The sequence below is a fragment of the Molothrus aeneus genome, chromosome 17, assembly GCF_037042795.1.
Source record: "Molothrus aeneus isolate 106 chromosome 17, BPBGC_Maene_1.0, whole genome shotgun sequence".
Taxonomy (NCBI): Eukaryota; Metazoa; Chordata; class Aves; order Passeriformes; family Icteridae; genus Molothrus; species Molothrus aeneus.
Genome location: NC_089662.1, coordinates 1,820,755 through 1,846,804, shown reverse-complemented (window position 1 = coordinate 1,846,804; position 26,050 = coordinate 1,820,755). Strand labels below are relative to the sequence as shown.

The 26,050-nt window shown below is 46.1% G+C and overlaps 1 protein-coding gene across 1 annotated transcript in view; it reads left to right on the top strand.

The window, feature by feature from the left end:
• The window catches only part of MMP24 (matrix metallopeptidase 24), a 41,960-nt gene extending 16,941 nt beyond the window's left edge, over nucleotides 1–25,019 (top strand). Inside the window, exons 5-9 of the mRNA XM_066561812.1 lie at nucleotides 9,939–10,100; nucleotides 18,409–18,623; nucleotides 19,919–20,057; nucleotides 20,967–21,233; nucleotides 22,502–25,019. Of these exons, the coding sequence (XP_066417909.1) occupies nucleotides 9,939–10,100; nucleotides 18,409–18,623; nucleotides 19,919–20,057; nucleotides 20,967–21,233; nucleotides 22,502–22,839 (1,121 nt within the window). The 3' untranslated portion in view covers nucleotides 22,840–25,019. The remainder of the gene's footprint in view (nucleotides 1–9,938; nucleotides 10,101–18,408; nucleotides 18,624–19,918; nucleotides 20,058–20,966; nucleotides 21,234–22,501) is intronic.
• The last annotated feature ends 1,031 nt before the right edge of the window (nucleotides 25,020–26,050 follow it).

Sequence of the window (26,050 nt, the reverse complement as noted above, 5' to 3'; positions counted from 1 at the left end):
GTAAGGTAAAAACTTCTTCAGGTGCAGAGTGGTAGAACTCCTCAGAGGCTGCACCTGAAGAGGTTGTGGGGACTCCATCCTTTGAGACTTTTGGAGCATGGCTGGATGATGTCCTGAGCAACCTGATGTAGTTTTGAGATTAGTCCTGCTTGAAGCAGAAAGATAAACTTGGTGGCTTCCAGCCATGCCTTTCAATCTACATTTTCCATAATTCTTTAGCACTGCCATAGACAGAATTTGAGTTCCTAGAACTTGAAAGCAAATTGTAGTTACTTCTCATGGCAGCTCTGAGCCATAACAAGGTATTGAGCTCATAAAATTCTCTATCAGCTAGTTCCCTTCTAAAAACAGGACTGTTTAACATTGAAATTGTTCATGAGGGAGGACTGGTGATGCTCACAGGTGCATGAAAAGGTAGCTGGCAATATTTTTTGCCAGCTGCTTGATCCTTTTAAAGAAACACCTCTGACTGTTCCTTTTTCTTTTTTTTTTCCATGCCTGAATGTACAAGGTTTCTGGAGCGTTGACTAGACTAATCCTATAAACATAGAATGTATGTTAGAATATCCAACAGATTCCCTGGTATTAAGGGGAGATGTATCAGTAGGTTTGGCTTTTTCTAGGTAAAAACTAGTCATATAATTTTTCTTTATCAAAGACTTCCAGGTATTTCCAGTCACTTTGGAAACACTGCTGGCTAAACATGATTTATCCTCTTTGTTTAGTTTGATTACAGTTGTGATATTTTATGTGGTGGGAGGGAACTAAGAGGAATGCAGAGTATCCAGCTGTAGCTTTGTTGTTGTGTTTGAGATTTGTACTGGCATCCATTTTCCTAGATTGACTCTCTACTCTCTGCTTACTCCCCACTTACCTGACCTGTGCAAGTGCAGTGCCTGCTAGAAAAAGAAAATGCACCTTAACCCCTGTACCTGCACCCAGCAAATTGACAGAACTTGGCAGTCTTTTCTCCTTGATTAATTCCTGTTTCCTCTGCGTCTTGCCTTGCTTTGTCTCATTTCTTACTTATTTTACCACTTTTTCTCATGTTCATTTTCTACGGAGGTACTGAGGTTGGCAATCTACAGAGTGTGAGCACAATGAGTAACTCACAACAGAGAACATGTGTAATTTTTGTGCTGTTTGGCTGCTAAGTAGACTTTTAATTTTCTTTCTTTGATTTCTCAGATACAGAGCATGTTCACATCTAAAGAGTTTTGTTCTAACAAATGGCATTTTGAATCCATCATTATTTTTCAGGCTTTTGACACTGTTGTTGAAAATGAGCATCAGCGTTTTCCAGAGCAAAAACCAGAGCTGCTTTGAAGTTACTCATGTGTCCCTTAACACAGAAGACCTGGAAGACTTTCATGTACACGTTGGAAGTCAAGTGGGGCATAAATTGTATTAAAATTTCAGTTTATTCTCTCAGGCCTTTTGATGATACATCACCAGGTCATGCTGTTGCTTGGTATTTTGTTCACTGAAGACCAGTTCAGTGTTTAATCTCCAGGACATACCTATTTAACACTGGTTTCATCCTGTAGCTACTTGGAGAGAGACTCCTTCCCATAAGCCAGAGCTCTCTCACATCCTATGCTAATGTTGAACAGATTTGAGCAAGGATATAGACACATGATTTCAAGACAGCCAGCCACAGTAAAAAGAAATTAAATCAGGCAGCTTAAATCAGCAGCAGTTTGAGATTACACCCCTGTCCTGTCACCCTGAAGGAGAAGAGAGGAAGCCCATCAGCACATGGGGAAGATTTCTGTCTTCAGATTCTCCTCTCCACCCCTGGACAGCTTCTCTGTAAGTAATGCTTTCTTTTGGTGTGTTTGCTGTCATTTAACGAACATGGCAGTGGCTTCACAATGCAGGCTGGATTTTAAAGCTTGGCAGTGCTAGTTATTGATTACAGCTGAGATTCATTAATAAGGGTCACCTCCAAATTCCAAATTTTCAAAACACTCTACTTGTAAATATACCTGATGGTACTTGTCAATACCTGAAGTTCACAGTGTTCTTTAAAGAAAAATGTTAGCCCGTTGCATTTGTCTTTCAATACACAGAGTATGAATATAGTTATGTACCAATTAATTTATATACCTATAATCAAAATTAAGTACTTTACTTCTTTTCACAGATAACAAAATACTCTGGGATTCACAGGAAAGAGCCAGTAAGGACCAAAATGGTGTGTCTTCCCTTAAAAAGGAAGAAGAAAATAAAAACTGAAAAAAAAACAGGTCACAAGAATCAAGGTGAGCCAAAAATTCTCTTTTTATCACTTTCCTTTTGTAAAGCAGAAACTGATGATGTGAAATGAGCCAAAACAGAGCTGTATCTTTAATAAAGTTGTGTCATTCCACTTGCTGAAGGGCAGAGGAGAAAAACAACAGGCCATCAGGAAGAAAAGAAAATAAAAATAGAGGAATTCTTGAAAAGAGTTTGCAAGTCATCACAGGCAGATTGTAGCATCAGCAGGGAAATGACACCCAGTACTCTGGATTTTGACATCACACGTAAGCAGCAAACTTGGGAAGTGCTTAAATTACTTTTTTTCTTTGCTGTTTCTGAAGGAGAGCTCACAGTTTGAAAACAGTTTGACTAGTATTGCCTTCTCTACCCAAATCCACCAAGAATATGACTCTGAGAGTGGAGATCTCTTCCATCCCAGCTCTTGTGTCTCAGTCCTACTCAGTCTCACAGCCCCATCAGGAATTTCTGTGTTAGGGGAGGACAAAGACAGAAAGTCTCCTGCTCTAGAGGACACCCTGGCTGTGGCACAGAGCTGCTCTTACAGCTTCCAGAGCAACACTTGCTCTGTTGCCAGCATAGGAATTAAATATCATTTCAACCTGATGGGCAAAAAAGGATTCCAGATGTCACAGACTGGATTGTCCACACTGCCTATGCCAAGGCCTGGGGTTTTTTAGCTACTTTCCAGTGTTTCCACAGCTGGGTCAGAACTAAATTCAGTCAGTAGACTCTGCTATTTAAATACTTCTAAAATAACAACAATAGCTCATTTTCAAGACTGATGGAATGAAGGTCATACCTACATTTTTTTGTGTTTCTATGATTTTTTTTTTCTTTACTGCTTTACCTTCTGTTCTACCAAATTCTCTGCTGGTATAGGCAAATAGGAATTTTCATTTTGGGATTAGTAATTCTTTGATACTGAATTGTACATGATGGGTTTAATTTTTCAGCAGAACACGCTTGCTCCACTGAACTGTCAGACTGCTGAGCAGCAGAACTGGCACAACTGCCCCTCCCTCTGGCTGCTCCCTCTGTCAGTTTTGGTCTCACCATTCCAGACCATTAGTTTGTATTTTTCCTCTTGAGTTTCTACAGGAGGTTGTTCTCATAGTCCCCTCTGTGCATGTCAAATCAAGCACAGCTTGCACCATTAGTAAGGTGTATAGCACAGCTAGCAGCCCTGATTTGCACCCTGCCTTTTGGGCAATAAAGGCAAATTACCTTTCACGTTGGTAACATGATGTGGTTCTTGTCCTTCTGCAGTCCCTTGGTCTCCTGGGGATCAGTTTAATATGGCTGTGGTGCAATTGCTGTTAAAACTGCACATCATTCCTTCTTTCTGCAGGGAAGCTGTTCTGACACTTTTCAGAGTTTTCAGTAATTCCTTAAGAAGCAACACATAACAATAATTGCTTATGAACAGAGGAACACCTGTATTTCTTTTTAATATGTATTTTCTTCCTTTCTAGATAGAAAAGCTGTTTTCCATAGAATTCCACAGAGCAGTATCACCCCTTCTTCAGGGTTTCAGAAGATTGGAAAGCTTTCCTTGAGCAGAGCGTGTTGTGGAGGTGAATGGAGGAGCACAGCCAAATCACATATTCTTCTGTTGGACAGGTCAGACCTGCCAGGTCTGAAGATGCAAGAACCAAGGCATAGCTTAGAGTAGCCCTAAAGCTTCTTTAAGTTGTGCTTGGGAAACAGTTGTCTCTACGTGGCTGTTGGGGTGGAAGGAACATAAGCATGTTTAGTTCACTCCATCTCTTCTGTAATTACCTGAGGCATGCTATTGTCACACACGATCAATCATCTGACTTCTTAAGTATCATTCTTACTTTAATAAAATTTCAAAATATCACCCTCATATGTCTTTTTGTGTCTGAGTACACTGCAATATGTAGATTTGTTGGCAGAGTGATACAGTTCATAAAGTATAAAACTAACATGACAAAGAGCAGAGATTCAGTCTCTTTTCTGCTGTTAATCAGACATGCAATATTATTTGTACTTCTGTTGTCTTAGAAGCTGTGTCCTGGATTTACAGTCCCCAGTGCTGTGTGCTCTCCAGAGCCTACCCAGGTACACAGCTGTGCTGAGGGATAAACACTGATGGCAGTGACTGATAGCACTGCCCTAGTGGAGTCTGTGACCTGCTGCTGTGTGCTGACAGGCATTTCAGCAGCCTACAGGAATTTTTCAGTGAGTTACGTAGCCAAATGAATTGTTTTGGTGTGGATTTCCATAGTTTAAAGGAATGACACTGTACAGGAAGGCATGTGCTGGCAACTTCACGAAGAAAAGCTGTCTCAAGGTGTCTGTTACCTATTGAATGGTTTTTCCAGAGGAAGATTAAAATCAAAGAATCAGGAGGGGTGGAGTTTGAGAGTTGCAGGAAGTTCATACATAAATAGTTTATCTATGATTCCAGTGTTCTCTGTTGTAATAAAACCATGTCTTTATTCTGCAGGGAAAAGTAGAATGTTACAAACAATTTGAGAGGCCTTTCACCAAAGATCTGGGTTTAATGTGGGATTATATTGCAGTTTATGTAAAGTAAGGTAGCTCATCTGGGAGCACACCAGCTAATGAGGTTTATCCTGAACACATACTGTTTTTAATTAAGAAAATTAAACCTATGTTTCAAGTTGTATAGAACCATTGAGCTGGATGTAAGGTAAGCAGTGTATTCACCTATGCGTCATCCCAGGATGCTTTTATAGTGCTATAGGTGTGTCCTCAGTTGTCATTTTCTGTGGTGATAATGTGCTGGAAAGGAAAACGCATCAGCAACTTCAAAACTAAATTAACTGTGTTTCTTTGTGTTTAGTATAGCAGGTCAAACTATTTCATTCAATGAGCCAACTTACTCCCTCCAGTTTTACAGGGTCATCCTCTCTCTGGTGCTCTGGACTTTTGGCTGCCTCCTGAGAACTGGGAAGGAGGAAGCTCAGGCAGGTCTCTGACCAGACCTGTTCGTTTTGTACAGATGGTGCAAATGAGCAAAAGTTGTTGTATTCCTCTTGGGACTGTTTCCTCCAAGTACAGATCCTTCCTAACCCTACTGTTTTACCCAGGTCCTGAGATACTCTGAGTGCAAGTTTTTCTTGTTACTTGAGTGGGTTGAGCAGGAAATTAGGGAGCTGTATCCCATTGCTTGACCATGTTTCCATGGCAAAGCATCAAGCTAGGCTGATGCTAGCCTAGCATCCATCTGAATCTTTCTTCAAGAAGATGGACACTATGCTTTTGGATAAGAAATGTGGAGAACTGGGAGGTCAGAGACCTTCCTGTATGTTCAGGAACCAACAGAAACAATGTGGGAGGTACAAGCTCCTTTCCAGACTTCTCCAGCTCAGCAGTGGGTGAGAGCACAGAGTCCTCAGAGCCCCAGGCCGAGTTCTGTGGAAGGAGAGAACCACACTGGTGGTTTTACACCTCAGTATTTTCTTTTCAGAGCAAATCCTAGCCTATCCCTTCAAAAGGAACAATGTGTTCTCTTCCATGCTATGGAATTTACTCCCATTAGCAAATCAAAGGGAACTTGTTGCTTAACAATATTATTGATTGAGTTACCCTTCAAGAGAAAACAGAATGATGAATCCAGAGCTGGATTTTTGAGAACTCTGGGCTTCTGAAATGGTCTTAAGACTTCTTTCTCCCATCTCCTCCTCCCATGAAATGCTGTTTCACATGTTCTCTGAGAATGATGTAGTTGTTTCAGACCTGGGACCTCCTTAGAGTATGCAGCATGATGGAGAAAGGAGACAACAGGGGCATGCTGGAAGGAAAAGATCAACAGATGTGTCTGGGAGGAGGCCAGAATAGAAATATGAGGGGATTAAACAGAGGTGAGAAATTTTTGGCCAGGGCAGGGAGCAGAAGGAGAGGGAGCTGTGTGTGCTTCTGCCATGGATGCCTTTCAGCAAAAGTAGATGAGAAGCAACCACAGCAGTGAGAATCAGGGCACTTGGAGAGAACTAAGAGGAGCTTCTTGTCCTGCTTTCTGTGGAGATCAGTTCACTTCCTAGGAATTCTCTTGAGCTCTACTTCGTCTGCTCCAGCCATTGCCCATGGTTTATCCCTGCTTTGGTTTGAGTGGTCTCCTGGCCATGGAGGAGCAGAACTTTTCCACTTCACTGCTGACCTGCCTGCTGTGGCTGTGCTGGAACTGGGACAGTTCATTTCTTTGAGTTTCTTATCTCTAGTTGCTACAAAACTTCCCAGCCAACATTTTCTGTGCTCTGTGACATCCTCACACACAACTGCCAGCCAGAATGGTGGTTTAAAACTGGACAGCAGCAGCTGTTCTCCACAGCTGTTTTTCCAGGAACAAGTATTTCCTAAGCATAGCTGGGAAAAGGTGTGTATCTGTTCCATAGGGGAAGAGCTGGCTGGCCTGACCACCATGGTGGTTGAGGTACTTCTTCAGGAATGAGCCTTCATCTTGCTGATCATCACAGAACTCTTACTGGTTATCTCACTGGTGATCAAAAACAAACAACGATGATCTGCTGGACCTGACAGCTGAAGCAATGTGGGTAGTGTGAAGATCAGTTGCATCCTGGGCTGCGGTAACTGCGAGATGGACGAGTTCAGGATTTTTGTCAGAGGAGTTGCATGAGATCAGTGCTGACTAATACCTTGATGAAATGACATCAGTGATGCAACAGAGTGCACATTCAGTGAGTTTGAAGATTGTCACTGTCATATTTTCAGAAAAATCCCTTCGCTGGTATTTCTTCTCATGGGAAGCTGAGAAGCCTCAGAGAAAAAGAAAAGCAATGTTAACTCATTTGCTTCTCGTGTGTTTGCTGTTTGGAATGTGGTTTGGAGATTGTTTATCCCACAAGTGAATTGTTTTGACTTAATGAGTAATCATGGTCCAGCTGTGTTGGACTCTGTAGAGTCGTGGTTTTTTCATTAGTATCTTCTTAAACCTTCTGTAAGTATCCTTTCTCTATTCTTTAGTACAGTTTAGTATAGCATTCTTTAATATAATATCATAAAATAATAAATTAGCCTTCTAAGAACATGGAGTCATTCATCACTCCCTTCCTGCGACGGAGGACCCCAGGAACTACCACAGAAGATGACAGGAAATTTGGAGGAGTGTTTGATAACACTGCCCAGTGATGCTGTTCAGAGACCTCAAGAGGCTGGAGGAACAGCCTGACAGGAGCCATGGGAAGGTGAGGAAGGGGAAATGCACAGCCCTACCCCTGGACTGTTGGTGGCCCAGGGACTGGAAGCAGCTTTGCAGAGAAGGACCTGGGGCTCCTGGTTGGCAGCAAGTTGAACATGAGTCATGAGCAAGGAGATGATCCTTCCTTTCCACCTGGAGCGCCCTGTGCACGGCTCCACAGTATGAGAAACTTGACATTCAAACCTGACCAGACAATTGACTTTACCTGAGTTTGTTTGAGCTGGGCATTGGACCAGACAATCTCCAGAGGTGCCTTCCAGCCTCAACCATCCTGTGAGTCTGTGGGATTCATTTTCCACCTGTAAAGGGGCTGGCATTTACTTTGGGCAGAAACAAATGATTGAAAGCTATTTTAAACTAATTTAACTTAAGATAGTGTCTGATCTTATGCTCCTGGTGAAGGATTAGCACATAGAGTCAAGTCACTTCCATAGATTTATATGTAGAGTTACACAGAGACAAGTTCTAGATCTGCTGGCAGCACCCATACTGCGGGTACTTTAGCAAGGAGGAAATGCCACCAAGGGAAGGTGAGGGAAGATGTCCCTGAGCACAGGCACAGACTGTGAGCCTGTGCTGAGCAGAGTCTCATGAGGTCAGCTCTGTACTGAGTGACCTTTACTGTGGACTTCCACGTGTGAGTAGTTGTGGTAGCAGTGAAAATTATGCTTTCATTGGCATTTAGCTGATACAGGAGACTAAGTCCATTCAATTTTGCAAAAGGACATTGATTCTCTGAATCCCATTTGGAATCTGGGTCATCTTCTAAGTCTGAGTGTTTTTGAAAACCTGTGAAGAATGATCAGTCCTCCGAACTTTACCATAAAACTACTTCATGGATTTTGTACTGTGCTGTTGGGCATTGTATTAAACTGTTCTGCACACACCAGAGTTTTCAGCAACAGATGAGAAAAAATTACTAAGTAGGTATTTATTTGAATTTCCCAAATACAGAAATTCTAAAATTTTCCATAAATATGTGGCTAAATTTTAGGCTTTATATGTTTTTGGACAATTGTATTTGAAAATTTATTTGAAATGCATTTGTATATTTTAACATGTCTTGCATATTCAGATGCTTTCATCATCCAACTCAAATGTTTAGAGCATTTAACCATTTTGGGGTGGTTTGTGTGGCTGGGGGAGCACTGTTTGGTACTGACTTCAGGTATCTTCAGATGCTGGCAAAGCTCCCTGCTGAGGAGGCTCACAGACTCACTGTTACCCATAAAAAAATGCTTTGTCATGTTTTTATGGGTAACAGTGAAGCAGTAGCTATTTAAAAAGTGGGGATGGTTCTGTGTGAGTCACTGTTGCAACTCCTGTCTCAGGTAGAGCTCAGCACAGAACTGAGCTTCGTTCAGCTGGAGGCGTGAGGAAGCCCTTTGGAGACACTGACAACTGATTGCAAATGTCTGATTGCAAGTGCTCTTGGTTTCTGCCTTGCCATAAAAACCCAAAACCAGAGGATCCCAAATTCAGGCAGAATTGACAGCTCAGACATTTTACTGCCGTGAGGAGACCCTTACATCCGTCCTTGTTGGCTGTGTCTTCATCCCTACATAGCACTGCCTGGGCCACTTTCCAGTGCCCTTATGGAGTAGGACCTCCAGGGACCACTCTAGATCAAAGGGATGAGGGTCCCAGGCCCGTGGGACTGAAGAGGAATGTGTGCCTGTAGAGTTGAAGGTACCCCTACTTGGCACTGCTCCCAGCTTCTGCCCCAGACAGGGCTCCTCAGCCCTTCTTCCTCCTGCCAGGAAGAGTCCTGACCCTTCTTTCCTCCTTCTTCCTTCTGTCTTCTGCCACTGGGATCCAACCCAACCTTTTCCCTGTGTGGGAGTGGGGCAGGATGGAGCTGCCTGTGCTCAGCTCCTGCACACATGGCAGTGCCAGGGGTCTAGCAGAGTAAAAGCCCTTGCTGGAGGAGATGGAGCTGCCCATGAGGGACAGTGGGTGTTACCCTGGTCTTCTCTGTCCTTCCTCCTGCCTTGCCAGGTGCCTGCAGACCTCCCCTACCATTTGTTGGTCCAGAGCTGGTCAGAGAATGGCACCAGAGGACCCAGAAGGGGCACAAAGCACTCACCCCTCCACTGATTAGCAGACTGTCCGTGCTCTCACCTCTCCTGGCAGCACTCTGATAAGGTGCCAGTGGTGTCAGTGACCATTTTGTTGGCCATTTTCTGTAAACTCTCTACAAAGGAGTCTACAGTCACTATCCTTTCACTCCAGGCACTGCCTGTTTTACCTGCTCTGGGTCTGGCAGCCTCTGGCCCATTCTTTGACAATGGCTAAAGGCTGTGCAGGCTTTTGGGACTAAACCCATCTCCAGGAGCTGACCCTGCCACTGTGACCTGCTGTGCAGTAGGAGAGCAAAGCATTTGCTTCTGGCTTTATGGGCAAGAGGGGCTTGGGATGGGCTGAGGCCATGGCTGTGTGGTGCTGACCTGGCTGTGCCTTCCCCCCACAGGGAATGATCTTTTCCTGGTTGCTGTCCACGAGCTGGGGCACGCGCTGGGGCTGGAGCACTCCAATGATCCCAGTGCTATCATGGCTCCTTTCTACCAGTACATGGAGACACACAACTTCAAACTGCCCCAGGATGACCTCCAAGGAATTCAGAAAATCTATGGTGAGCAACCCTACCTACTTCTTTACTTACACCAGCTTTGAGCCTAGGGAGTGCTTTGCAATTCCCCTCCGCGTGCTGCAGATGGGGCTGCATTTCCTGCCAGAGCTGAGTGGGGAACTGCTTAAAGCCCTTCATCCAGGACTAAGTGCCAGGTGACTGCACAAGCCAGGATAACCAAACCTCTGTGATCCCTCTGCTGCTCCCTCCCTCACTGTGTCCCCAAATCAAAGAGTACTGCAGAGGCTTTGCTGTACCCAAGGTTTGTCCAATAGGAACAACCAGTGCAAATACAGGAAAAGAATGCAAAGAGCCTGGAACATCAAGGAAAGGTAAAAAGTATTTTTACTCTTCTTTTTTTCTCATTATTTATCAGGTAAGGGAAGGAAAGTTTGGATCTGCTTAGGGAACACTTTGCTTCTTTTAATCTCCAGCTGAACATGTTGTACAGCATGTGCCACAAAGATAATGGGCTCAAGGGAAATAGAAAAGGGGCAGAGAGATAATGGGAGAAGACCTAGAGGCTGCATGTGATGTGGTGCCATGTGATGGGATCGTGGATACTAGGGTGTGAGGACAGGAATTCACAGAATTATTAGCTGAAGGAGACTCTGAGAGCAAAGAGAAATCCAGGTTTTAGGAACACAAGGGGTGACTGAGACTAATGGCCACAGTCTGTGGCAACCTGTGATAAATAGGTTTCATCAAACAACCCTGATTTCATTCTTAGTGGAAAGTACAACTTTGACAGAGAGGTTACCTAATAAATGCAGCACAGAGCAGTTGTGCTGTGTAACTGTGCAGCTGGAGTCAAACATTAGCTCCCAGAAGCAGCAGAGCAGATATGGTATGAATTAAAGGTGAGAAAAAATACTTGTAAGATGGTGGTCACTGGGAAAGCTGGTGTTTCTCAGGGCTTGCTGCAGAGATTGGTGGCAGGCCTGACACTCAATGTTTCTGTCCATGGTCTGCCTGTGAATTTGAAATTGCTGCTAATAAAATGTGTGCCAAGACCTGTGAGACTCTAAAGCAGCGTAGCAAGAATTTCGACGTCTAAATTGCATCTCAGCTGTTTGAGTCAGATTTGGCGTTTGTTTTTTGTGACTGGATTGAGATTCATTGTTTAAGTGCAGATGCCTGGAAAAGTCTTTTTCTGGGCTAATTTCTCTGACTTGTGAGGGCAATGGGGAAAACCAGGCATTTGTAGAGAGCAGTCCAGCCTCACTGTGAGGCACATATCCAAGAAAGGTCCTACATCCAAAATAAGATGACTTAAAATACACCCAGGGGAACTATCTCATCTCATTGCTGCATCTTCTTATTGATCATTACCAGGTGAAGTTGCATGTTAATTGTCCCGTGGTATTGTTTAATTATGAATACTTTAACACAGTTTAACGCAGTTACATGTTCTGGTGCTCAGGGTAGCAGAGACTCTGGAGGGTTTTGAAATAAAGTGCTGGGGTAGTCAGTGTTAAACTTTCATTATGTAATAGATCGATAAGTGTTAATTTTTGAAAGCTGCCAAAATGCCATTATGCTGTTTCTATTTTGAAATGTTGATTTAGTTCCTGTGAACTTTGATTAATCAGAAAGAAAAAAACCTGTAATTTATTGCAGACAGTGGAAGTACAATCAAGAAAAAAATGACTGGTTTCTCTGTTTTCAGACATGCTTTTGGAAAGGGAGCAGATAAGGAGCTGACAGCCTTCCTGCTTCACTTCTGGGATTCAAACCAAGATCAGCAGGGGCTGAGCTGGGACCAGCACTCCCCAGAATGGGGCTCTGAGGCCCTTGAGCTGGAATGGGCTGGGGGTGGTGTTAGGGGTTGTAGAGGTAACTCATCCTCTGGGGAGAAGAAGGAGCAGCTTCTGCAGCAGGAGCTTTCCTTCCCCAGGTAGAGATTTCAGCCCTTGGTACAGAGTTACAGTCCAAAAAACAAAGTTGAATTTAAAATTAGGTTTTACACTTATGGTTCACAAACAAATTATGGAAAATGTGATGTTTCTCCCTGTAACTAATGGTGAAAGAACAGAACCCTTCATCTGATTTCAAAACTGAGAAATATTCTTCTTGTAGCCTGCTGAAGTATCCTTCTTGTAGCTTTAGCAGGAACATTCAACTAATGTATTTTATTTCCACAGTGCCACTCTGCTTTGTTGTGCCTTGGGAATACCAAAAGCCCATCTACCAGAGGACCTCTCCAAAAACCAAAATCTCCTGCTTTCCTGCTGCTTTGACATTCTCTACAACAGCAGCATGTGCTCAATATGTATTATTTAGTAACCTACTCTGCAAAGTCAAACACAGAGCCACTGTCTTGCCTGTAGGGTCCTTTTTAAAAAATAGTCATAATCAAAACTTCCAATTTTTAATTCCACTGAAGTTGCTAGAACAAAGAACAGAGGCTCTACTAAAGCTGAAGTCCATTTTGTTGCCTTTTGAGAATGATGCATTTCAAATGTGGTTTATATTGTGTGTGTGTTTATCCATTAGAAAAGAAACATGTCCAGATCTGTCATATAATGACTTGTTGAATTTTTAATTTATTTTCTGCTGAATTTATTTCAAAACTCACCCTCAGAGACAGTAGGTGATGTGAACTCTTATTTGTGCTTCATGCTGATAAGTATAAGGTCAATGTTTAAAACATTACTTCCATTTTGAGTTACTGAGGGCAAGGCCAGCTGTAACACCAGTCAGCAACATTCCCATCTCCTGAGAGCTGCTTCCTGCAGCACATTCCTTGATAAAACAAGGAAATAGCAGGGCTCTACTTTATGTGTGTTTTTCAGAAGGGTTTCCCCCTCTGTATTTATGTGCCTGTGTCACAAGTGACATGCCCAGGAAGGAGTTAAACTGGAAGTGACACCAGTTTGCAGGTCCCCTGGATGTCCTGCTGAGCTGCCTCTTACCTCTGCTGGCGCTGGGGCTGCAGGTGGAGAGGGGAGAGCTGCTCAGCTGTGGCTGTGTCACAGAGCTGGTCACTCTGACAGGAGGGGCTCAGGCTTCTCCCAGGTAACAGCTGACAGGACAAAAGGAAACAGCCTCAGGTTGTGTCAGGGGAGTTTTAGGCTGGGTATTAGGGAGAATTTCTTCACTAGGAGGGTGGTCAGGTGTGGTATTCACAAGCCCTCTGAACAGAGGGAAGCTGTGAGACAAGCAGAGAAGAAGGAAAACACAATTCTTACCATTTGCTGTGCCTGTGTTGTGCTAAAGTAGAATGCAATATGGAGATTGTTTACCCAGAGTGAGGATGTTTTGTTCCCTTGGCCTGTCAGGGCCAGGTGTGTTTGTGTGTGGGACTGTCATGGGACAGCACCAGAGAATCAGAGATGAGTGCAGTTCTGTGCAGGTGTAAGCAAGAGTGAGTGCAGGGCAGATTCAGTTTAGATACAATGTACATAGTATAGTATAATAAAGTAATTCTTTAGCCTTCTGATCATGGAGTCAGATGCATCATTCTCTCTCCCCTTTGTCGGAGTCGCCTTTGATTTACCATAGTCAGGCATGGGAACAGCTGCCCAGGCCAGTGGTGGAGTCACATCCCATTCAGAAAATGTGTGGATGTGGCACTTGGTGACATGGTTTGGTGGTGGGCTTGGCAGTGCCGGGTTAAGGGTTGGACTTGATCACCTCAGAGGGCTTTTCCAACCTGAATGATCCTGTGATTCCATGATTCTTCACATCCTGCTCTCTGTACTGGTCTGCAGTGGGTGATGAGGAGTGGCTCCTGTGGCCCTGTCTGAGGGCTTGACTGAGGTACAGGGAAAGCTCATGTGCACAGGGCTGGTTGGCCAGGCCAGCCTTCCAGGGCCTGTCAGAGCCTGAGGTCACAAAGGGGAGGTCTCCTAATCACTCAGAGGTAGACCTGGCCATTAACCCTGGAGACAGCCTCAAAGATCTGGGACATCCCAAAGCTCACTGAGGAACTCTCAGCCTCACACATCTTCAGGAGAAGAGATCCCAATCATGGCACATGCTGCACCCCTGAGGGCTGAGGTCCAGAGTGGGCATGAAACCACTCCAGGCCCTGGCTGAGGAACTGGACAGCACCAGCTCTGACATCCAGGAACAGGAGATCAGCAGGGCACAGTGTCCGTGAGCAGCCAGGGCCTTCTGCTGGCCTCACCCCCTCCGTGCAGCACTTCCATCACCTCCCCCCCTTTTCCAGTGGCAGCCATGGAGATTCTTGTAACCTACAGACACTTGTGACCATCCCAGGGCGCTTGTGAGCTGCACCCATGTGTGAGATGGCTTGTGAGGGAACAGCAGAAAGACCTGGTGGAGAATTTCCATGTGGTGACACTGCACTGTGAGTGGGACCATCAGAGCAAGCTTTGCTGTCATGTGGGACCTGGAAATGTTCTCTGAAAATGTCCTCTTGGACATGGGGAGGAAACAGCGTAACATCCAAGACCTCATCTGTAGAAGCTGCAGGATCTGGGACTTGTGGATCTGTGCCCCTGGTCCTGTGTTTGTAGGAGGAGAGAAGAAGGAAAATGCTTGGCAGTCAGGAATCTGGAGGGATGTGCCCTGGTGCCACATCTCTGGCACATTGCAGAGATACCAGACACCCTCTCTGTGTTGCATCACTTCATTTGCTCCTTTCCTCCTGTCCACAGACTCTGTTGGACCCAGCAGGAAACACCAGACTCCACCTCTGGTGCGTCCACAGAGCCTCACCTGCTGAATGCCAGATCTTCGTTCCCACTCCTCTGAAACACAGGGAGCAACTGCCTGGTTCCCAGTGCTGTCCTTGGGCTCCACCTGGATGACTCTGCCAAAGGGGAGGCTGAGAGGGAGCCCATCTCTCTTGGGAGGTTTCTCAGCTGATGGAAAAACACTGGTGTGTGTTATGGCTGGGCAGAAAATACTTTTCTCATCCTACAGATTCTTCTGAGTATAGAAAAATGTTCTGTTTTTCTGTGGAGCAGATGTCAGGCTTCTGAAAGCTTTTCCAGAAGGAAACTGGAGCATCTTGCAGAGCCCTAAGCTCTCATCATTTGCCTGCCTAAGCCTGGGAATTTCTGACCCAGTTTTCTGGCACCCAAAGCAGAGAACCCAAGTGCAAGGTGAATCACCTCGTTCCAGAGCCCAGGAAAGCATTCCTTTGGCTTAGAGCAAGGATGTCTGCTCTGGACTCTTGTCTCCCAGGTGCATGTTCTGTCACCTGGGTGCCAGCCGTCATTGAGAGGAGAATGTCTGTGTGAGAAGGGCTTGAGAAACCCTTCCTGCCACCCAGTGATGTTCATGGGGGCCTTGACTGTCCACTCCTTGTTCTGTGGGTGCTGGGGCTTGTTCTGCACTGTGGCATGGTCCCAGGCTAACTGGCACCTCTTAACTCACTTCAGCCCTGAAGGCTGAACCCAGAAGTGCAAAGTGCTCTGTGGGTGAATTTGTCAAGTGACAAGGAGTCCTTCCTGCACTTGGAGTTCTGTGGACAATCTCTGGCCCCTGAGGTAGCTTGTTGGCAGCTACATCATGTAGTGTGAACAGGGGCCTCTCTGCACTGCCCTGGAGCCTGCAGAGCAGCTCCAGGTGGTTTCTCTTGCTCTCCCTGGCTCCCTTGGATCATAGGCTTTGTTTGGAAGAAGGCTGAGGAGCCTTGCCTGTGTCCCTGGACAGCTGCGGAAACACACTGGCAGCTCAGCTTTTTCAAACCAAAACCTCCCTTGAGTTATTCAAACCATAACAGTACTTTGGAGGATAGTTTTCTTCTCAGAGTGAAGATTAATAAGACAAGGACAGGCCTTTGTTTGCAAGTGGTTCTCTCCCTTGAGCTGACCCAAAGCCTCCTCTGTGCTGGCAGGCTTGGGGAGCTGCTGGCTGGGACTGGCTGAGCCAGGCAGGTGCTGAGCCTCCAGGCAGGTGCTGTGCAGTTGAGGGAACACTCTGTCAATAGCCAGGAGGACAGTACAATTATATTTTGTCCTCAACTATCGACACAGTGGCTCCTAAATGCCTCCTCTCTCTGTGTTATCTTCACAGGTCACCTTGGTATTCAGATGGGCTGCAACAGAGGAAGCATGAAGGGAGGAGGCTAAGTGCCAGTGGTGGAAGTCACACTCTAAAGGTGATCTGCTGTGACCCAAAAGCTTTCTGACATTCTTTGCCTTGCTTCTGATAGAGAGGAAGAAACTCTTCTTCTCCACACAGTGTCTGTAGAGTCCCAGCAAGCTGCTTCCCTCCAGAACGGAGGTTTCCAGCTCCAGGAGATTTCTTACCTGCTTCCCTTGGGGAAGTGGCTGCAGGATCAGTCCCAGGGATGGACTTGGCTCTGGTGCTGGGATCACATATGATAACTAGGTGACTGTGTTCAGGCCCATTTGCAGACCCATGCAATAACCACTCTCAGATTTTTCTAATTAGATACTTCTCCTCTATTTGATTCTTTAAAGCTGCTCAGAAGTGTGGTGGCAGAGGATGTGGTTTGTGTGCTCTGCTGCCTGCTCAGGCTGGTGGATGTGATCAGTCTCTGCATTAATTACCACAGTGCCAGCCCATCTTAAGTGGCTCTTTGTTCACACACTCAGGTGAACCTGTTCCATCCAGCCTTGAGCTGTTTTGGAGGCAGGTTACTGTGATGGAGTCTGGAAATAGGAATGACCAGTGGCCTTTCCCAATGGATGGGGTATGCTCATTCTGCTTTTGTGCCAGGTTGGACTCTGCAGTGCCTCCCTTATGAGGGAGCACCTTCTCTACCAATGGACAGGCTGTGCTTCTGCCTCCCATCCCCATAGCTGTGCACCAAATTCTGCCTGAGTAGCACTTGGATCTGAGGATTTCCATGTTTTCAGTGTACTCCTCTGCTCTTTGCATGTGCACAGCTGCAGGATCACCTCCCACCCTAAGCCTCAGGGACTAAGTGGAGGCAGCAGCTAAAAATGAAAAGGCAGTCTAGAGAGACAAATCTTCAATCAGAATAAATTAGAAGGCCTAGGTTATGAAAACAAAAATGAGTGAAAGGTAGCAAGGAAACATTCGTGGCTAGCAGAGAAGGACAGTAAGAGGAATATTTGAAGTGAAATGGCAAAGTCTGCATCCAAGCAGGTTGCAGACCACCTGCAGCATGTGTGGGAAGCCTTGCCAGGGCTGGTTTGGCCATGGCCAGCAGTGAGTACATACAGGGCCAGCTTCCCTTGTTGGACCTGACTTGAGATCTCTCTCCACTGATCTAGCAAACATTTACCTTAAAGCAAATCCCTGGTTCATCTGAATCTTTGCTGCTTGGCATCATCCTGACCACGGTGTATACAACTGCTTCTGCCATGCCAGTTCTTCAGTGGCATTTTAGGGCTAAGTAAAACCTTTACCTTGGTGCCCTGGGTTGCAGGTGCTGTGACTCTTCCAGGCTGTGAGGATGAGCCTTGTCCAGGGCCAGTGTTCACCTCCAGCTGGGGTGCAGCACCTTGGCCCCAGTCTGTGACACTGAAACAGCACCCATGACAGCAGCCCCCACAGGTGGGGGTTTATCCTACAGGCTCAAAGTGAAATTGAAACCATGATCCTTGCAAATAAACCATCTTCACATCTCAAGCCCACTCAAATCCCTTGCTCTGGTGGCCTTCTGTTTATTGCCATCTTAACTCATGGCCTTCTCTGAGAAGCAACAAGAATTGTGACTCTCTGAGTGAGATTTGATCCAGATTTACCACTAACAGTTCATGAAAACATCCTATGGCAAGAGGCTGTTTAAGACCTCTGCTCCAGTCTATCTCACCTGTATTTTTATTTGTCTGGCCTTGTCAGATCCCAGAGCTGAGTTTGGGAAGGATGGAAAGGGAGAGCTGTGCTGGAGTTGAGTGGGGTGAGGTCCCTTGTCACAGCTGCTCGCCAGGGACAGCACAGGTTGGTCACTGCTGTATAATGAAGTGTTCCCTGCAGTTCTCCTTACAATGTAGCATTGGTTTTCACACCCTCCCTTTTTTTTTTCCTAGTTTTGCTTTGGTTTCTAGGCTTTTTTGTTGCCTTTTTTTATGGTCTACTAAACAGTTCTATTCAAGGATTACCACCTTTCATTTCACTTGGGAACATGACTGGTGTGGCTCTTTCTTCCTTTTAGCTCCAGCCTCCTTGGGAAGACCTACAAAAACATTCTGGCTCTTCTTCAGTTCTTATCACTTGTGGGTTTTGGGATAGTTTTCACATGTGGGTGCATCTTGTTCTGCTCCCCATTTCTAAGGAATGAGCTCTGCATCAGGAGTACATAAATCCCTGGCAGTGCTGTCCATCCAGCCTGGAGCCTTTTAAAGCTTACAGAAAAAACAAGCTTGTCCACTTTGCTAAATATATTCCTTTTCACTTCTAGGTCCTCCTATAGAGCCCCTGGAGCCAACCAGGCCTTTACCAACTCTTCCTGTTCGCAGAATTCACTCCACTTCAGAAAGAAAACACGAGAGGCAACCACGACCCCCCAGTCCTCCCCTGGGTGACAGGCCAGCCCTCCCTGGCTCCAAACCAAACATCTGTGATGGCAACTTTAACACTGTGGCTCTCTTTAGAGGAGAAATGTTTGTTTTCAAGGTACTGAGAATTCCCACTTACCCCTGAGTCTTCACTTCATTTTATTGCTGGAAAAGGTTACAGAAGTATTTGGTAGTGAGATTTGAAATGTCTGTGAAAATAGCTCTGTTCCTCTGAGGGTGATGACTGAGAAATATTGGAAGGAAGTGTGAGCAGATTGGTTCTGTAATATTTGGAAACAATGCCTGGTGGAATTTACAGAATGCCCAGGCATCCTGTGCTCCAAAATGTGAACTGGGTGCGTTGGCAGAGAATTCAGATGCCACCAAGCCTGAAAGGAGCCCTCTGTAAAGCCAGGAAGCAATACCAGTACCATGGGTAACCATTAGAGTGGGTTGGGTTGGGAGGGACATTAAAGATCACCTTGTCCCACCCCCTGCCATGGACAGGGACACCAGACCAAGCCCTGTCCAAGCTGGCCTGAAACACTTTCAGGGATGGAGCAGCCACAGCTTCTCTGGGAGCAGGCCTCGTTGTCTCAGAGTGACCTCCATGGAACTGAGGCTCCGGGAGCACTCAGCCTACCTGAGGAGTTGGAGTCAACCTTTCTTGTAAACTACAGCCCTTGCTCAATAACCCATTAGAGTACCAACAGAATATGGACATCCATGATCCCATTCCCAAAATACCAGCAGTTTTATTTCTGCCCAATGGGTGTGAAGTGTGGAAAGGGACATATTGAAGGTTATTAAATGGACAAACCACATCAGTTGCAGAAGATTCCTGAAATGAAACTAGTTGAAGGTTGGGATGGTATCTCGGAGAAGTGTCAAAGCTTCTGTCCTGCTCATGCTCATCCCTGAGCATCCCCTGCAGCTTTAAGTAATGATAGAATATCTAAAGGGATATTTCATTCCTCCTTTGTGCCTTTAAACCTTGTGTGTTTCACACAGTCACCAGGTGATGTTCAGGCTGTCTGGCTCTCCTGGGCTCCAGGAGCTAAGCTTCAGCTGAACCAGGACAAGCATGGCACCTCAGTGACAAGACTTGGAGAGGTCACAATGCTTACAGCTGTGGACTTGCTCCCCCCTGCTCCTTTCCCCTCTCCTTCTTTCCACCCTTTTTCACAGCCCCATCAATCAACATCTCCCCCTTTGTGCTGCCATCTTCCCCCCACAGCACTTCCCACACTGGAGACAGTGTTGGGCTGGGTTGGAGCTGTCACCTGAAGCAGGAATTGTATCTGTAATGGTTGTGGGGCCTAGGCAAGGATTAGCAGTGCTGGATGCTGGACCCAGCCAAGTCTGACTGCAGGACAAGAGTGCTCAGTCTCAAGAGGCTTCTGGTTTCCTCAGGATCGCTGGTTCTGGCGTCTGCGCAACAACCGCGTGCAGGAGGGGTACCCCATGCAGATTGAGCAGTTCTGGAAGGGCCTCCCTGCCAAGATCGACGCCGCCTATGAGCGCTCTGATGGCAAATTCGTTTTCTTCAAAGGTACAGTACAGTTCAGCACGAGCCAGACACTCCTGCCTCAGCTCAGGCTGCTTCTGTGGCATGAAAATGGGGAAAACAGATATGCTGCACCCTTGCCCTTTTCTGAGGGGGCACTTCAAGCAGCCGCTGATCTTTAAAATACAGTTCAGTGTGGGCTGGCCTTGCCAGGACCATCTCTGTATAGAGTTAATATCAACTAGGGGAAGTTGGCTTTCATGTGACAAGAAACAGCTCCTATTTCCCAGCGAGTGCCAGTGCTCTGCTTATCTCCTTGAACACCTTTTGCCAGGGCATTGAGCCCTCTCCAGGTGCAGGGCACTCCCAAACCTCATTTCTGGACAATTGTCTCCTAAAGAGACAAAATGACCAACCTTGTGCTGGGGCCCACTTTAGCTCCTTGTATGGTGGCAGTGCCTGAACAGGATCCTGTAACTTGAGAGCAAGTGGTGAGCAAGGAAGGGTGGCTGGAAAGCATGGCTGGTACAAAACCACAGTACCTGGGCTTCTGCATTTGTGTCTGCAGCTCCAGTACCTCACCTTTCTAAACTGTGCTAAAACTTGAGAGGCTCAGGGAAAGGCAACAGAAATGTGTGAAAAGCTTGGGCTGATCAACAGCTCAGCCTGAGCAAAGGATGGCAGACAGGGGATGAGACAAGTCTGAAATCATGACTGGCATGAGAAGGTAAATGAGAAAGAGCTGTTCAAGAGCTCTTCCAAAACAAGAGCTGAGAAGCAGCAGTTGAAATGAGGTTTCAGATTCAAAATGAAGTGGAGGAGCAGCTTTTTCACAGATTGCAGTTAAGCCTGGAAGCCCTCACGATGCTGCAGTCCACTGGTTGGTTTCGGTTCATATCAATCTGACTCCTAACAGGCCAATGTGTTTGTTGTTGTATCCCCACTCACCTCTAGGAGATAAGTACTGGGTTTTTAAGGAGGTGACTGCAGAGCCAGGCTACCCTCACAGCCTGGTGGAGCTGGGGAGCTGCCTGCCCCGGGAGGGCATCGACACCGCGCTGCGCTGGGAGCCCGTGGGCAAAACCTACTTCTTCAAAGGGGACAGGTACTGGAGGTACAACGAGGACAAGAGAGCAACGGACCCAGGCTACCCCAAGCCCATCACCGTGTGGAGAGGAATCCCTCAGGCTCCTCAGGGGGCTTTCATCAGCAAGGAAGGCTGTATGTGTCTGCAGGCATTGCACCTGTTAGATTGGGAAGAGCTGGTCTGTGCTGGGAGCTGGGCGGTTGGATGTGGAGTGTTTTGAGTGTATCTGATCCAGGAATCAAGTCTCAGAAGCCCTGGGGTCACGTGGGCTTTGTGAGCAGCGGCAGTCTGAGATTCTTCCTGACCCTCATCCCAACCCACACACCTCCTCAGCTGCTAAACCACATTGTGACAATCCACTCTGTGGGAATGGGACTTTTTCTGCCACAACAGACTCTACCCAACTTTTCCTGGGCCCTGGTTCTGGGGGTGCTGGAACTTACATTTCCTCCTAATCTAACTGTAGTGATTTCTGGCTCTCTGCTAAAGGCTCCAGCCTGTCTGATGCCAGTAGTTAGCCTTGAAGTTATGCTCTGAGTAGGGGCTTGGAGCTCCAGAGGCTCCTTCCAACACATTTCTTTCTCTGATTTGAAGATTTCCTCCTCCAGTAAGGGAAAGAGCCAACAGAAGGGGTTTGTGCCATTGAGGCTGTGTTCAAATTTGGAGCTGTGGTGTGAGAGGAGGGCTGTGGGGCTGGGCCAGGCTGGAGGGATGGCAGTGAGAGTCAGCTAAGTTGGGGAACAGTGCAGGAGACCAACATTTTCAGCACAGCTCCCTTCTCCTGTTTACTTTTTTTTCTAATAACTTGAGAGTCATTAGAAAATGGGTCATCTGGGGAGAGGGAGGTGCTTCAAACAACATGTAGCATAAAGCATCACCCTTTTATTAGCAGCAGAACACTGCTCCTTAACACAGGCCAAATCTTTGGGATTCTGTGGCAAAAGGATTCATCTTACTCAGCATTTGCTCCCTCAGGCTGAATGAACAGAAACAGGATGTTCTTCCAAACACTGTCATACCCAGGCACATGCTGGCACCCTGCAGAAGATATTAATCACTTAGCAATGATGAGCACATATTTACAAATGCCTTAGTTAAAAAATACCTCACTGCAGAACCCTTCCTTTAAAGATAGTAGGTTTTCTTTTTTAATTCCCAGCTTGTCTTGGCCAAGGGGAATGGTGTTCCATAGGCAATGTTGAACATGCTAGCCAGGGTTACAGCTTCTCCTTTAAATCCCACCTCCAAAACCACTTTCACTTTCCAATAGCTTGGGAATGTTGTGGATAAATGTGTTTTATTGACTTAGGTAGTGTCCATCTTCAGGCTCTCTTAATGTCCTCCCACAAGCACAGCTCACCAATGGGAAATAGTGAGAAATACTCTCTGTTTTGTCTCCTAGTTTACACCTACTTTTACAAAGGGAAGGAGTACTGGAAGTTCGATAACCAGAGGCTGAGTGTGGAGCCAGGCTACCCCAGGTCGATCCTCAAGGACTGGATGGGTTGTAACCAGAAGGAAGTTGAGCGGAGCAAGGACCGGCGCCTCCCGCACGACGACGTGGATATCATGGTGACAATAAATGACATGCCCAGCACTGTCAATGCCATCGCAGTGGTGATCCCCTGCATCCTGTCTCTGTGTATCCTTGTCCTGGTATACACAATCTTCCAGTTTAAAAACAAAGAGGTGCAGCAAAATGTTGTGTACTACAAAAGACCTGTCCAGGAATGGGTATGACACAGCCTGCTGCACATTTCAACTCATTGAGCTGATGAGGACTATGGACACACACAAAAAAGTGGAAAAAAATGCATTGAAAAGCCTACCAAACAAAACTACTTCAGTGACCTACAAGTTTTGGACACCTTGGGATGGAAATAAGCAGGAAAACTGGAAAAAAACCAGGCAGGCAGCCTTGCAGTGTGGAGCCTCTTTCCTTTGTACTGCTTTGGTCACCTGCCAGCCGCGGTGCCATCCACTGGCTCGCTCTGCCAGCACCAGAGTCTTCGAGACAGGTTTCAACTGATCTGGGAAACTTCCTTCAGTTCCCTGCACCAGTGCTCCCTGTTAAACCCAGCATTCTCCAGTGTAGCTAAACCACCTCTGAACAGAACCATTTTTTTAATAGCTGTCTCATAAACGAATTAAGATCATGAAATCTATGAACAAGAACAATTTCAGTGTCATAAGCAGAAGACATTCTGATGCTGAATCATTCTAAAAAATCTTCTTAGTTTATTAAAAAATCCAGGGATCTACCTGGATACGATTTTCCAATACCTGCTGGTCAGATGTTTTGTACATTCATAACTAATCAATGCTGCCACTCAGCACAGTGCACGAGGAACCACCAAGCACTCAAAGAGGTACCGGAGTGCAGAGCAGAAGCTCAAGAAGCACCAAACCAGACACCTGGCAACATCAAGCCCTAGACTGGGACAATCTGAAGACAAAGTAATTGGGTCTTAAAAACCAACCAAACCAATCATGGTTTTTGTTTTGGGAGCCACTCATGAAAGAAATATTTAAATGTCATGTAAGTTGGTTTAAGCTCCCGCCAGCAAGAACCCAGGAACCAATCGTTACCAAAATATGGGGAATGGGTATAGACAGACTGCACTCTGCCCGTTCAGACACTGGGAAAAGATGAGTTGTTGTTCCGTGGCATGTGTAACTAGATTGTGGAATTTGTATGTTGGGTTTCAGAAGAATGGAAATGTTTGTTTGGAGTGAGGTTGTCATTATATTTTGGTGAAATAATCAAGGTTCGGTAAGAATTAGGCCTGTTTATAAAACTAAATCTACCCCCTGTAGATGTTACAAATATTGTATGCCTTCAGAATTTGGGGGTTTGTTTTGCCCACTTCTTCACAGGCAAATATTTGGCAAGGACCAAAGGAAGCATGCCACACAGTAGAATGAGTTTACCATGTTTGACAGAGCCATAAAAATCAGGTAAAGGCAAGAAAAATACCTTAACTTTCAGCTAGTGACTTTCCACAGATCTCTTCCTACAACAGTAGCTTCTGCTTGTCCCTCTTAGAGTTGTGAATGGTTCAGGACATTGTGCCCTAGCCACAAACTTTTGATTTTCATGTTGATGCTGATATTTTTACCATGTTGAATAAGAGTGGAAGAGCCTTTTGCAGTGCAGTGTAATGGTGAAGCCCAGCACTGTACAGAAGTGCCATCCATGTCAGCACAGGAATTGCTTTGCCCGCTCACCATGGGGAACAGGTGATTAACCTAAACCCCCTGCCTATAACTGAATTTTATTGAGTGCAATGAAGTGCAATGCACAGAATGTCCACTTAGTATAGAAAATTACAGCTTTGTAATGTCAGCTCTGAAAAAAAACCCCAAGGACAACAAACACGCTAAAACTATTCCTAATTACAATGAGGAACAAAGCAGCAGAGAGATCGTTAGCATTTGGATTGCTGATTAGTGCTCAAATATTGCTCTGGTGAAGCAGGATAGACACTTAGATTCGTCTGGTGAAGCCCACTAGGACTGCATTAACATGTGGTCTCAAACTGTATTTTGTCCTTCATAACTGATTTCCATAGCCAAGCTGTTTATTGTGTTTAAACATAAACTATTACCAACATATTACAAAGTAAGTGAGAAGCTCGTAGATGCAAAACTTTGAACTGTAGTGACAAAACGTGCTAACGTCTCATGGTGAGTGAAGGAGTGCGAAGGACCAAAGGAAACCAGAGCTCCTGATCAGACAGCCCCACGCTACTCCGCGTTGCTCTGTGCACCAGAGGTGTGGTGGGACACACCACGGCCACCTGGCACCTCGGTCTCATCTGTACGCTGCCATCTCGCCGGGACTGCGACAGCCCAAACCTTTGAGCAACTTCCAACAGCCATCATTAAAAAAAAAATTATTAAAAAAAAAAAAATTTACAACGGAGAGCAGTGTCTGGGTTTGTTTGTATTTTCTCCCTCACCCCAGTTAGGGTTTTGGCCTGCCCAAGGAAGGAGCTGATCAGGCAGCACAGTGCCCTGTGCCTGGGGTGGCTGCAGCAAGGTGAGCTGCTGCCCTGGGCTGCCAAAACCCAGCCTCAGCTGCTGCTCCAGGGCCACAGAAATACCCCAGGGCCTTTTCTAACTGCCCTGTGGCCCCTCCTGGGGCAGGTGTTACATATGGGAGTTTCCAGGGGGTGAGGTATTCCAGGGGGTGAGAACAGCCCTCTGCAGCCACGGGGGGCTGCAGGAGGGGAGGCAGCTTTCCTCCAGCACAATCTCATTCATTATCACCTCTGTTTTGCTAAGATCAGCCCATGGGCAGTCCTGGGGTAACTTGGATCTGGGCACAAACAGGGGTTTTTTGTGTAAGGGACAGTTCCCACCCCTGAGCTCTTTGCTGGGATCCTACAGGAGCACTGGGCTCACTGCCCATCAGCCTGGCCAAAGCTCTCTGTGGGCAGGGGCTGCATTCCAGCTCCTGTCCAGAAATGCAGGACACATTGTTCCCACACGGGAGCAGGGATCAGCACTGCTAATTCGACTCTAACAAGCAAAAGGCTGTTTTGTGTTCCTGTGATCCTGCTCTGCAGCATGGGGATTTGGACAGCCCAGGGACCTTGGAACACCCTGGACAAGCTGCCAGCCACACTCACTATACTGCACTCCATATTCTATTTGGGTTTTTTTCCAGTTTTTGACTACTTTGAATAATTTCATCACCCTTCAGGCTCATTTTTACAGGCTCATTTTTTACATTTTACATCCTCTGTAAAGGATCCTAACAAGTTTTTGGCCATCAAAGCACACACAGCTATGCAGCCCAAGACTTTCCCACTCAACCCAGTTATGAGACTTTCATTTCTCCCTCCTGTCACATTCACCCCAAGGCTAGATTCCAGCCCTTCTCATAGCATCACCTATTTGTCCAGCACTCCTTTAGTTCCTCTGATCATTCCTGCAACCCTTCCCA